The sequence below is a fragment of the Streptopelia decaocto genome, assembly GCF_964273445.1.
Source record: "Streptopelia decaocto genome assembly, chromosome: 2".
Classification (NCBI taxonomy): Eukaryota; Metazoa; Chordata; class Aves; order Columbiformes; family Columbidae; genus Streptopelia; species Streptopelia decaocto.
In genome coordinates, this window is record NC_138655.1 from 19,936,459 (window position 1) to 19,950,942 (window position 14,484).

At 35.8% G+C, this 14,484-nt stretch overlaps 1 protein-coding gene across 2 annotated transcripts in view; it reads left to right on the forward strand.

The window, feature by feature from the left end:
* ANGPT1 (angiopoietin 1) overlaps window positions 1-14,484 on the forward strand; it is a 157,321-nt gene that overhangs the window by 124,839 nt on the left and 17,998 nt on the right. The window contains exon 8 of one of the 2 annotated variants that reach the window (XM_082045109.1): window positions 9,805-9,919. The exons of the other annotated variant lie outside the window; for it this stretch is intronic. Within the exon in view, the coding sequence (XP_081901235.1) occupies window positions 9,805-9,814 (10 nt within the window). The 3' untranslated portion in view covers window positions 9,815-9,919. Of the gene's footprint in view, window positions 1-9,804; window positions 9,920-14,484 lie in introns of those variants that run through there. 2 annotated transcript variants of the gene reach the window in all.

Here is a 14,484-nt window from a genome sequence, read left to right on the forward strand (position 1 = left end):
ATATGAGTTAATGAAAGCAGATATATTGATGCTGGATTTTCAGCAGCAGCCATATAAGCCTGTACACACATCTGGTTTTGTGACTCATGATACAGGAGCAGCATTTCCAAGCAAGACATGGAATAGACAATGGGGAAAATACACTTTAATTGGCTGAGCTGTTTGTACCTCAGAACCCTTAGAAAGATTGGATATACCCTCACCTCCCTATGACAATAAACTCCAGTATTTAGTCATTCTTTTATTGAGAAAAGCTTTCCATTGCTGCAATGACTCTCTACCTTTGGTCCTATCCATGGCAGAATACTATTAAATGATTAGGTAGTGCTGCTGATGTGATCAAGACTTTGGGATTGTTGTAAGTATAGGTGAAAACTGATGACAGACAGAAAGCATCCTAACTTTCTGTGAATGTGTTATGTACTTAAGCTGATGTTTGACCTTTGATAGTAAAAATTAAGGAGGACAGTCTTTATATTGGAATCACCATGATAAACAGATTTGGAAATCCTATAAGAAAATGAAAGATAGCAGAGAGGAGGGCAACGAAGCTGGTGAGGAGTCTGCAGAACCAGTTGTATGAGGACCACCTGAGGGAACTTGGGACATTTAGCTTGGAGAAGAGAAGGCTGAGGGGAGACCTTATTGCTGTCTATAACTATCTGAAAGGAGATTATAGCATGGAGGGCGTTGGTCTGTTCTCCCAGGCAGCAAGTGACAGGATGAGAAGAAATGGCCTCAAGTTGCACCAGGGAAGGTTTCAGAGGGGATATCAAGAAAAATTTCTTCACAGAAAGCGTTGTGAATCACTGGAACAGGCTGTCCACGGAAGTGGTGGAGTCACTATCCCAGGAGGTATTTAGAAGACATATAGATGAGGCACTTAGGGACATGGTTTAGTGCCTGAGTTAGGCTATGGTTGGACTCTATGATCTTGAGGGTCTCTTCCAACCAAAATGATTCTATGATACATTATTAGTGGGAAAAGCAAGAAAAAGTTTGACAGGAGAATATCAGTTAAGAAGAGAAGAATCAAATTTATGGGACCTCAGAGGGCAGAAGTTGATGGAATTCATTGCAAACAAGAAGGAGAGTCACTAAATTTTTTAAAATGACTTCAAACTACTGGCATTGTTCTGTGAGTCATACAAATCTAGGTAGAACAGTTTCCAAGCTCTGTAAAATGCATTTCGCTCCAGGCTTTACTTTGGAAAATTGTATCAGTTGTTGAATGTACAATCATATAATGGTTTGGATTGGAAGGGACATTCAAAGGTCATCTATTCCAAGCCCCCTGCAATGAGCTGGGACATCTTCAGCTAGATCAGGTTGCTCAGAGCCCTGTCCAGCCTGGCCTTGAATGTCTCCAGGGATGGGGCATCTATCACCACTCTGGGCAACCTGCTCCAGTGTTCCACCACTCTCATTGTAAAAAATGTCTTCCTTAAATCTAGTCTAAATTTACACTCTTTTGGTTCATAACCATTACCCCTCGTACTAGTGCAACAGATGCTGCTAAAATTTTGTACTACTTTTCTTATAAGCCTCTTTTAAGTACTGAAAGATCACAGCAAGTTCTCCCCAGAGCACTGGATTTTTTAGCTCTTGTATGTATAAAAGTCTGTATATTTAGTTTCAAGAATAGTATTATTTCTCTCTGTTTTCTTAGGCAAACATGGTAGGTAGCCTGGAGCCAAAGGCCTTGATGTAATGTTAATATTTGATTTTTTTTTAAGGTGGAGTCTATTGATTTATTTAATCACCATTGTTGAACTAATGCTGGAATTCATTACAAATTTCCACACATAATATTTCTTTCTGTAGAGAAACAATAATTTTTCTACAGTATTTTAAATTGTACTAATGAAAATTATGTAATAGGTAAAAGGAAGTATTATTTGTGAGTGTGTCTTTCATGGGGACAGCTGGTTCTGTGTATCTATCATTTAAAAATATACTCCACAGACTATTGCTGTTTCAGTGGCAGGACATTAACAGGCTGTTGTCCCATTCCTCAGAGTACAAAACCTTATTTTTATTTTTGGTGTGGTTCTTTTTTATTACTCGGGCTTTTCAGTGATGCATTTTTTTGTGTGTCCCTTTAGTAGCTTAGGTAAAACAGGCAATCAGCTTGACTGCGTTATTTGTATCACAGTAAACCCTCAAAGAGACTATTCTCAAACAGGGACGGAAAAGTGCAGTGGAGAACACACAGGAAATCTGTAGCAAACCAACAAAATAAACACCCAGTCCTGTGCCCACACCCCTGCACTTTTCTTGCCGAATACGAAAAGTACAGAATAACTCAAAAAATAGATATGATGCAAAAATTTTAACACATAGTAATTCACTTTTCTTTGGAAGCTTGAAATTTAATTTACAAGTCTACTTCAGAGGAAATATCCATACAAAACCTTATTAATGGACAGAATGATATCTGTGGTATGCATACTTTCCATGATTTGAAAATATATTTAATTTTTTTTTCACCAAACAATGGTATAAAATGGATAATATGGAAAAAAGATTTTATGTCTCTATGTATATATAAATATCTGGCTGAAATAACTTTATTCTAAGAACACTGTCAGTCCAATAATATTCCATGAAGTCTGAGTACTGGAAATGCAGGGATTCAATCTGATGCCCATTAAGCAGAAGTCTTTCTGGAACCAGGCCAGTGCTGCTATACTATATCAGTGACTAAAGCTCACTGGCAGTCCATGTGCTATCTCCAAATGTAAGCAGAAATGAAATATAATATTTTCTCTGACTAACTGAAGGTTGATGCAAAAATACTTATAGAGTTTATAAATAATAAAATTTAACTTAATCCACATAAATCCCAGTGTATACTATCCATCCACAGCTGATAATTTCCCACCTCTAATTACATAAAGCTCATTTGTAGTTCACTATCCAATAGTCATGACAGTCCTGAAACAGGAACAGAGAGCTTCTTCATCTATGTTTTGGAATATAATGAGAATGCATATATACTGGATACTGTAAAGGAGCACTGAGTAGAGAATGGGAAGTGAATAGTGAGAGAGAATGATGGGAACGGATAGAAGTGCGATGATTTGCAGCTCCTGAGGTGGGGAGGGGAGGGCTCTGTGTTGTATTCCCTTCAAGAAGCAAGACAACAGGTTCAATTTAGCAAAATAGGCCCTATGAGAAGTGATGTGTAATTCTTTGTTGCCCCCTGAAAGTTCATGACTGGCAGCTCTGCAAAATCTAGTGACTGTCTGCCATTTTTGTGTGAAAAAGAGCACAGGCTGCAGCCACAAAACTAGAGCTCTACCAGGCTCAGCTATAACAGACATTCAATACCAAATTGTATCTGTCCAGATGAAGTATAATAATTGACTTTCCAAGAGCTACAAACTGTTACAGACCTACCAATGAGATTTTGTGCTAACATAGTTCACTGAACAGTCTCTTTCACATGACAGAAAGGCATCGATGATTACTTTTCTTAGCTTATAACTTGAATATCTTTAAAAGTGAGATATTTCTTTTGGAATTATATTATGTGGTTCATCACAAGTGTCATGGCACAAATGATTCCATACAGAGAAGATGAATTATTTCCTCAAAAAGAGTTAGGTATTTGCTGTTTTCATCATTAGCTGCCTTAAACAGTTTCATGTGAAATGAGTGCTGCTATTAGTCTTCAGACCCTTTTGATAAAGAGTATCTACATGCTCAGTTAGAGTAATATACTTTGAGGACCACAAACCTCCTCATCTTTCTAAATCAATTGATCACAGGCATGAATCACAATTCATATGAAAAGCTACTTTTTCAGAAAAGTCAAATGCCAATTCATATATGCAAAGTCAGCGCAGAAATTATACAATTCATCAAACAGTATCCATTAATATGCACCATTAAAAGCCCCTAACATTACTTTTTGTGTTTTATTTTGATCACAAATAACACTAGAGTTCTTTAATGCAGTAATATCTAGGATATGGAGGGAAACTAACAGAGGTGTTCCATAAATTCCAGGAAATTCTTTACTTGAGATTTTAGAAAATTTCTGACATACAAGATTTACAAGGTAGGCAGGTTGCACAGCACTCTTGGTTGCACAGCAGCCTCACTTTCCATTAGGAAAGCAAAGCCTCCAATGTGAGTTACTCAGAATATGTCTGGTACAGGAATGACCTGATCATTTTTGTGTATCCATTTATTCGTCTATAAAAGGTAGATATCTATTCATTTATTTTCATTGTTAGATCTTTCAAGCCATCTCTAAATTGGTGCTGTCTTCAGTCTTACTTTTCTCTATCCTTTTCCAATGGGATAATTTTCCATTGCCTTCTCCAGATTGATACGTTTCCTTCACCAAAATTGGATAACTCTTCTCTATATATTCATTTTCATGTACCTGCAGAACCCACATTCCAGCAGCTTTTGATAGGCTATTGACAAGAAGCTTTCAATAATTAAGTTTGATTGTGCTCTTATGTTTCTAGAAACTTTTCTTTCCTTTGGTGTTTAAGGGCTTTTCAAACACATAGCTGGAGAGAAGCTTGTTTTCCAATAAGTTCCACCAAAGCTATCACTACGGGATGTAGTGGGCATGTCACTTATCACCACAGGACATAGTGGGCATGTCACTATCTTCTCCTCCAGACTCCTAGATTCATTTTTTTAAGAGAAAGAAAATATATGAGTAAGAAAAGAAGTATCTTATTTTCCCATAAAGCTTATCTACAATAGAATAAACACATCATTTCAAACTACTGATTACTTGAGGCAAGAAAAAAATGGTTTGTAGCAATCTACTAGACTTAAACATCATCCTGGATTTAATGAATTTAAGTTCTTATTCACAAATCAGACATGGTTTCCTACAGGTAGGTGAGATAAAGATTTTCAGTGCTAACATTAAAGCTGTTGGGCCCTAGGAACAGAGTTGCAGAACCCTCGCTGAAACACTCGATTCTCTGTGCATGCCTGGAGAGAGATAAGCTCCTTAGACAGAAGCCAAATCAGGCAGCAGATAGCTGCCTGGAGTTAACCATTAGGAAATTCTGAAAATAGCAAGGCATCCATTTATATCCACTGACAGTTCACAGTCCACAGCCTGAAGTAAGACAATGTCCTGTCTTAGGAAAGAAACAAAAGATGGTGGGTTAATGCATTCATTTGCCAGAGGGGAATCCAGACCACAGTTATTGCTTCCCAAAAGAAAGCAGCAATCCCTGCTGCAGGGGAACATGCTCCTCGATGAAGCTCTGATACTGTGCAGGGAAGAATCCAATGCTGTGTGAATGAGTAGGTACTGGCTCATTTCTCAATGTGGTGTGAGAGGGAATTCTAAGATTATGCTCCCTGCTCTATGGATTACATCTCATTTTGAATTAAATAGGTTTTGATTAAATTATACAAATACGTTATGAAGCAGTGAGGGCTATCCCTGAACTCTGAACACTATCCAAACAATTCTTCTTCAGACTTACACTTGTATTTGTACTGAGACACATATTGCTGGTTATGGCACCATTGTGAGGGAAGCTTTGTGGTTTTAAACCTTTCTCTTGCTGAGCGAATAGAAACCACAATTCCTAAGTGTAAAGGAAGCACTCAGATAAGTTGTTACATGAGAAGAGGGGAGTTACAACTGGTGATAGCTCAACTACTTATTACCTGGTGAGGATCTCTACAGAAAAAGAAACAAATATACAAACCAACAAACAAACATACAAACAAACAAACCCACTTGTGTGAGAATATAATCATGCAAAACAAGAACAGCATAGTGAAATCCCTGCTGAGGGCTTCTGCACAGACACACAAATCTGAGAGAACTCTTTAATGCATTCAAGTATTGGCAGAAAAAAATATCCGTGGAAACTCAATAGTGATCTTTTTACCTGTTGGAGATTTCACCAGCTATTCCCCAACTATCAGGGTGAGACAGAGCATGACAGGGCATCTAGGAGAAAGCTGCACAGGCTTTCATAAGATAATGGCTATTTTTTTTCATTCTCCAATGTAAAATGACTACTCACATCTTGTTGGTATTATCTTTATAAGTAATCTATATTGTTATCCTTCTTGCACAGTGTTGTTTTCTTTTAAGCCTCTGTTGCTTTATACCACCTCTACATATTTGTATTAAGAAAGAATGTCAAACAAGCACTTTAACGAAGTTTATAAAATCCTGGTGTGAATGGACCTCACTGTCCTGAAGTAAGAGCTCCCACTTTTGCCAGTAACAACACAAGAAGAGCTATGTCTCTTTAGTTTACTTCTGTCAAAGCATTTACAAAGAGCTTAAACCTACTGATGTTTGTATTAGGGTAGAATTCAGCAGAGAAACCAGCAACATCTTTTCTTTGCCTCCACCGGGCCTTGACATGAAACAGTTCCTGAGTAAAAGAATCTTGTGAAGTTGAGACACTGACACGTATTTGACACCCATGAGGATTTTTTTTTATATCAAAACTATTGTGTGTAGGATATCCAGATGTCTCCAAGATCAGATGCCATTTATAGTCAGGCTATCCATCCCAGGGATATAAGTGATGTGATGTGGTATTTGGCTCTATTGCTGTAAAAAACTGAACAACAAAATAACTAATTTTAAATGTGGCAATAATTTTCTTAATCAGCAGTTGAGTATTCTTGTCACTTTTTCACTGTTAAAATTTACTTAATCTTTGTATAACATCATAAGTGTTAAAACTCTAAAAGTTATAATGATTATCAGAGTGTAGATTAGCATAGTGAAAATTTGTGTAGAAAATGTAAGAGGTATGTGTAAGGACATGACAAAAGCTATAGATGCAGCATCACATTGTGAACATTTAGACTTTCATTAATATTTGCTAATCACTGATACTTTGATGATTTAGGATTGCAACATAATGAATCCATATGTTTAAGGGTGCAAACAGTAAAGGACGGTGAGAGTCTAATGTAAAAGGAAAATGTGGGAAAAAATGAGAAAAAAATTCATTAAAATTAAGAATTACAAAATATTTCTGTATTAGAACAGTTTCTTTAATGCATATTGTGCAATTCTATAGTTCTCCTCACTATTATCTGTGAATGTTGGCAAGCAGAGTACATTTTCAGGGTCCAAATTCAGGTCCAGCTCAAGATATATAACTTGGATATTATTCTTGTCATAACCCCGATCAAAACTGAAGAAACTGGCACTTGCAAAAGCCCGTCCAGAAAACACTGAAATGTGGATACCAAGAATGAGATGTGTCTCTGATTTCAGTAAAGAAAAAATGTATTCTTCCTGCGAGTGACCAAGATCTTCATCAAAGTGAACTTGACCACCAAATGTTTACAAGACTATGATGAATTCATTTAGCATTAGTGTCAATATCTTCAGATTAAAAACAAAACAAAACAAAAAACAACCATCCAAACAAACAATCCTGCTTAGAAAATTTTCTGAAATGTCCACAATTTTCACCATTTGCCAAAAATCCAAACTCAAGCTCTCCACAATGCAAAAGCAAAGAAGAACAGGACCTGGAGGCCTCCTCTGTACAGGTTCTCTCAAAGAGATGTGTGCTGTCTGTGCCCACATAGCTGTTGATTCTCTGCCCACTCTCTGAGCTAAACAGAAGCTCAGTAGACCTGTCAATGTGGCATCAAGCCCATGCTAATATATCCTGCCCTTGAGTAGGCTCTGTGTCATGCTTATTGCCACAGTACAGCTTCCAGCCAGGATGGAGTGTGGGCAGAATGAGCTCATGTCTGCTCAGAGACCTGACAGAGCAAGCTTTCATCTGCCTGCAAAAACACATGCAGAAATTCTTTGAGTGACCCTCATTTAACCTAGTATGTTTGTGGTTAAAGTCTCTGAAGTTTGTTACCAACTGCCCAGCCAACCAACTCCAGGGTTTGTTTTTTTCCCCTTTTATCATTAACAGGGATACTGGGAAGTGTTTCTAGAGTCTGATTCTGAAAACACTTTCCACACTGATTCTCTATATTTTCAGGATAATACCAGAAAAGTGGTGTGATATTTTCTGTGAGATTGCTTCTTTGATGAGTCGAAAAATCAAGAGAATTTGGGAAATGGATCATCCCAGATTTTTAAAAGACTAATTCATTTTATCAGTCTTCAAGAGTTTGTTGTTGTTTTGTTAACGTGTTTTGGTTTGTTTTTTTTTAGTGGTGTGTGTTTGTTTGTTTGTTTGTTGCTGGTTTTTGTTTGTTTGGTTGGTTGGGTTGGTTTGTTTTTTTCCCTGTCAAATGGAAACTTACTTGATTTTCTCTGTTTCTCTCTAAAGTAATGGGAAAAAAAAAATAGTTCTATTATTCATTATTTGGTCCACAGCAGCACTGCAGCAGATCAGAGCAAAAAGCAGAGGTATTCATCATGTCTAAAGAACTGCTAATTTACATAAACCTACAAAAAGATAACAACTTTGAACATCAGAGAACAGAAGTATTGTGGTATCTGATGCAGTGTACTTTCTATTGTTTGATTGGTCTACAAAGTTTAAATAAACCTTTATTATAATAGAAGAAAGAGATAATAACAACGGAAGCCTAATTAGAAAAAGACGAATGAGTTTGTGATGCCATACAGAGTCTAGTCTCCAGTCTTCTGTTTCATCAGATACTAGAGGCTGGTGTGTTTCCAATTTTAAATCAGTGCTGGAACAGCTCACCACACCTGACCCAGTGCACGTGCACCGTCTGTGTTCTATTTTCTTTTATTTAGCATTATAATTCAGTTGCACTGAAGTGAAACCTCTTTGTACCAATCTCAATGCCATTTGAACCAAAGAAGTAATTACTGTGAATCACAGCTCTTATAAGGTCATGACCTGGGTTTTTAGGGGAAAAGAAAACATGTAAGACATGCTGATCCCTGTTAGCGTGGTCAGTGTGGCACCGGCAAAGAACTTGGATCATAAATGGGTGAGAGTCAGTGAACCTTTCACTCATATGTGACTGTTTGTGGGCCACAAATGACACCAAGGGAGTTGAAATATGTTTTAACAGTCTGTTTATATTTTTCTACAGAGGTCTTAGTGCCACATAACTCATTTTGGCATTTTTTAAGCTTAATTTTGCATTAAGAAAACCAAGCAAACACTGAAGCCAATATTTATTTTTCAAATAACTACAAACATTTCACAGAACTCTCTGTGCATCAGTCACTTTTAAAATTTGTTACCTTTTCGTAGATAGTAGCCCTTAAAATGAAAGCCTAACCTTTGTATGATAATGGAGACAAAGGCCAGAGGATGAGCCCAGCATGTTGTACAATGCAACCACTGATGAGTAAAAGGATCAAGCCAGACCTGTTGCATATTATCCAGGCTGGAGGTGGGACATGCTTGAGTTATACAAGTATTTTCGTTCTACATCCTATTTTCAATATCATAAACCTTTGATCAAAAAACTAGGCATCATATTGTTGGTGTGAATGATACCATATGAATAGGAGTAGCCTTTCCTTTCTCTTCCCCACCTTTTTCTTCTTCTCCTTCCCCTCCTCTCATTTTCAGGTTTTTTTGATGTGTACTTAGGTCCTCATTCAGCAACGCACTTAGGCATTTTTATTTTATTTGGAGCACATACTAAGTACTTTGCTGAGGCAGGGCCACCAGAGCTCTCACTGAAGGTCAAGTCACTCTTATTTTATTACCATTGTACACTCTTTAAGACGAAATAAAAATGAAAAAAAAAAAACAAAAAAAACCAAACAAAAAACAAAAAAAAAACCCAAAAAAACCCCTATATATTATTGTCAGAAAGAGACCATGACAATTACATTGTCATTAATGCTACCTTATATTGTTTCTATAGTAGGAAATGATTGCATTTCCTGTGATCTTCCCAAAGTGATTCTTCAACATCCCTTACTGTTCACTGATGACTTGAGTCTGAGTTCACAGCCACCAGATTAAGCCCCATTAATCTAATTAGTAGCAAATAATAAATTGTGAATTGGTTTATTCATCAGGACTGAACAGGTTCAAACGCAGGTAAGTGAATGAAAATCCTGATTAACATTTTGCTTTGAAAATAATATCCCCAAAAAACATCCCTACATTTTCCTCTGGGATTCACCCAGCAGGAAGCACACATCTCTTGACATGAATCCCATCATAAATCTTGAAAATCCCATGCAGAACACAAAATATTTATTTTAATGCGTTATTCATTGTTATTTCTTTAAATCCTGGTCTGTTGGCAGCTGCAAACTCATTCCATTCCAGCCACATTAGAGCAATGCTGTAGTATGATTTGAGAGGGTCATTAGGTCATTAGCACTGGAAATAATTCAAAACCAGAATCTGACAATGCGCAAATGAGCACAATTAGGAAAGAAGATTGTACCGCTAGTACAGAATGAAGTATAAACAATCAAAAAATTGATGAAAAATTAATTGCTGACTATTTCCGCTTCTATCAATAGTGACCATTTTCCTTACATTCAAGCTCTTCACAAGGAGGAAAAAAAAAAAAAAAAAAGGTATTTTAAACATACCTTACACTGTTTCAATTAACTATCATGCCGGTGGAAACATGGGGAAAAAGGCTATTCAATCTATATATTATGTCCAGTTCAGTATTTAAATAATTTCTTAATGGTGGTTACAGGTTACATCTCATACAACATTCAATTTGAGAAAAACAAAGTTCAGTACTCATATTTCAAGTCAGGGATTCTGTGAGCTAGTGTGCCTCTCGTTTTTTTTTAGCCAACAACCTTAGTTATTTCACGCAACTCCAAACAATATACTCCTGTGTGAAGTGGGCGTGATTCTTGTACAGAATGACAGCGTTTTACTTTCTCTGTGGAAAAACATAAACATTTCCATAAAGTGAAGCACAAGAGCTGTCTCCTTATAAGAGGTATTTCAGCCTCAGTGACATTTTTGTAACAGGTTATTTCAAGGACATTGTCCCATTTTATTTTATGCAAAATCTTTGGAATCTAAAGATATCATCTCCGTTTTGGTCTTTGGTTTTGGTTTAATTTTTCTCCTCCTCCCTTATCTGATTCTTACCACTTGCTCTCATAGCAAACTGAATAGTTTGTGGTACTATATACTACTCTTGATCTGTTTTTTATCTGCAGGGCAGGCTTGCCTAGGGGTTAGCTATCTCACTGCCTGGTTTGTGACCAGAGATGTTATCATGACCATGGTACTTTAGAGAAACAGTCTAATACTAAGGAAGGAGCCAATATCACTTAGAATATAACATCAATTTCTGCTCTGAAAGCTCGTGCAAATCCTTGGGATAGTGGCTTGTTTCAGGTAGACAGCAGTTTTCTGCTAAGCTATACAAACCTTTGATTGAATGTACATCATTAGGAAAACATTGAGGGTCCAATATTCAGATGAAATAAAAAGCTATCTCCACTTAGAAAGTTTCTTATATTTGTTCACATACAAAATAAAATACATATATAGTCTATGGAACCTCAAGAATTAGACTTGTACAAAACTCACTTGCAGTGGGTTCCTAATGAGAAAAAGCATATGTATGAATAAACTTATTTTTCTTGTAATAAGCCTAATAGTTTGTTATTCCAGTGAATCTGAAAAGAATGAGAATATGCAATTGTTGAATGAACAGATAATGCATTTTTTTCCCCAGAAATGTGAACACTTTTAAAAGTCCTTTTAAATGTGAGGACTTTCAAACTCTATTTTTTAAAAGAATATGTATTAGTTAATAACAGGCATCCATAATTAGGTTTTATGATATCATAATTTCAGGTAAATACTGGGGAAAATAGAAAATGCATTTAGCTATATTTACTTTTGCATCTCTGTAAATGGAAAAGAATCAACATATTTAAATGTCAGCTTCAATATTTCTTCTTTTAATTGCAAACAAAACATACAACAGAGCAAAGCTTTAATTAACATAATTCACCAGTAGAAATGATCTATTTAACATTCTTATAGCACAACTGTAGTTAAATTCAGCCACAATCCCAGCATACTCTTTGCAAAGAAAAAAAAACCTAAACACACTCAAAATCCCACAAAAAATAAAAATCAAAACCTTAACCCCTGCAAACCACATTCATTATATACAGTTTAAACACATCAATTTCCAAACACCGACATATCTCAGTAAGAGTTATATAAATTTTTAACACAAGTGTATATATGATATTTGTAAATTTTACAGTTACTTATGATGAATTACTTTCAATTAAGTAAACTCTGTGATAAATATTTTACTGTGGCCTGGAAACGATAATTTTCAATGCCACTACAGGGTAACGAGAAGTTCCTATCTCTACAGTGGTCATCAGAGTAAAAGTTGGCACTAACAGCATGCTGATACATGAAGTTTTTCATTTCTATTTTATCTAGAACAGTTAATTAGGATAATATACAACCTGTGTGGATGATAGTGCGTAATTAATGTCACCCTCAGTACAACTAAAGCATAGATTTAAGAAATCCACTATTGCAATGCATCTGCATGGATTTCAACAAACTATAGTTAAGAGAATTTTGGAGCTTTAAGCATTTTTTGGAAGAATTTTTAAGTTTATATTTTACTGGAGTTGTGTGGGTCTCTTTTACTGGGTTTTCAAACAGATAAATAAAATTTAAATGCAATGTTCACTGAACTTTTCCACTAGCTTCAACGGCTGTAAACCAGATCCTTAAATGAAAATACACAAACATCACAAGTTTCAACAATTCAGTAAAGATAAGCAGAAGAAGGTCTGATTACTTATATAAAACTTAGAAACTTTTAAAATATGAGTTCCTCTGGAGGATAACTGTATTTCTGTGCTGAAAAATCACTTGAGAATCAATTTTGGCATTTCTGCTCTTGTTTTCATCCAAACCCAGGAAGCGTAGCTGAGTAGGGAGCAAATTACTTGTACATTTTAACTTAACCAAATTTCTCTAACCTTGGCTTTGCCTGTGTCCTGGGCAACTGTTCAGATAAGTTCTAATTTTGTATTTTATTTTTTGAGAAGTTCATCTCTCTCCAATGCTATCAAAACAATTTGCATTATCATCTTAGTATATGTTCGGTGTTTGTATGTCAGTCTAAAACATTGATCATCTCTAGTTATTTCAAGTTTGAAATTAATACAGTCCCTATCTTTTAAAAATAACATATTATGTATTATACAGCCATGAATCAGGACAAAAATGGTAGTTTTCGTAGCAACAGGAAATCTTAGCTGGTGAGAGACTGATTTATTTTTTTTTTTCTGTAGCAAGAATTTAGCTTTTTTAAAATAAAAGTAATAAATTCAATAAGTAAAAAGTTTCATTTCAGATTTCCATGAGAAAAAAAAAAAAGGTGGATGATTTTTTTTTAATAAGTATTGTGTTGAAAAATAGTTTTAACAGAAAATGGTAGTATCAGATTAATGTGTCTCTTCTGTGCTGAGTTTAGTGAGAGATCAGAATACAGGGAATTATTTCTGCTCAACACGTTTGTGATAGTAGCCTTTAAATATGTTGCTTTCCCTGCTAGCAGTAAAAAGCAGTGTTGCCGTATGTTTCCTCTCCATCACCACTATGTCCCTGACATCAGCTGCAGCCCTAGCAGCTCACACTGCCACAGCAACTGTTTCTGCGGCTTCTGTAGCATGTATTTCAAGTAGCAAAGCATATGTTTGCTTGTGCACTGTCCAGAATAAACACGTTTTAAAATATTTTTTGTAAGCCGTAACAAAGCACCAGCTGTCTGAACACAGCAGTTTGACAGGTCATTTGCTTTGTGGTAGGAAAAATTTCCCTGAAAGTAAATCTGGATGCCTTTATTTACCCCTGCTCAGTATACCTGTTCCCAATGAGTACAACTCTTTTGTCCATTATTAAATAAATTAAACATTAAAAAATCTTTTTTTTTTTTATTATTTGCATAAATTCTCATTTAGTTCAACAGCAACGCTCCCTAGACTATTGTATAATTCGCTGTAATGTGTGGCTGCATTATGTTTGCTTCTTCACAATTCTAACTCACAGGGATCTCTCCAATCACCGCAGATGGCTCATGCTCTTATTTCCAACAAGGAGATGGTCTTTCCACTGAATTTACAAATTAGCACACACAGAGAATGTTTCTCTTTATCCTTTAGTGTGAGTATTAAATTATGAAAAAGCTGACTACCAGGGTTAGACTTCTCAGGTAGTTACCACATTATATTTAGTTCTATGTTTAACTAACTTTTGACAGGCATTTTAGCTTCAACCTCAGTGACAACAGATTTTCTCTAAAGTGGTTATTTGGATTTTGTATCCTGTTCAGAACAGAATATCATTAAATATTTGGAAGAAGTTATTATTACAGAGGTGATTTTGCTATTCAGGGACAACTGTTACTATTGGTAGACTTCATGCAGTTTTTAATATGTTCAGGAAAAGGCACACTGGGAAACTTTACAAGAAGTCAGCTTTTAATATTACTTCAGTAGACATTATGTTTTATTCACTGATAAACAAATGATTTGTGATCCTCAAATAATTAATCGAAACATCTTTGAGA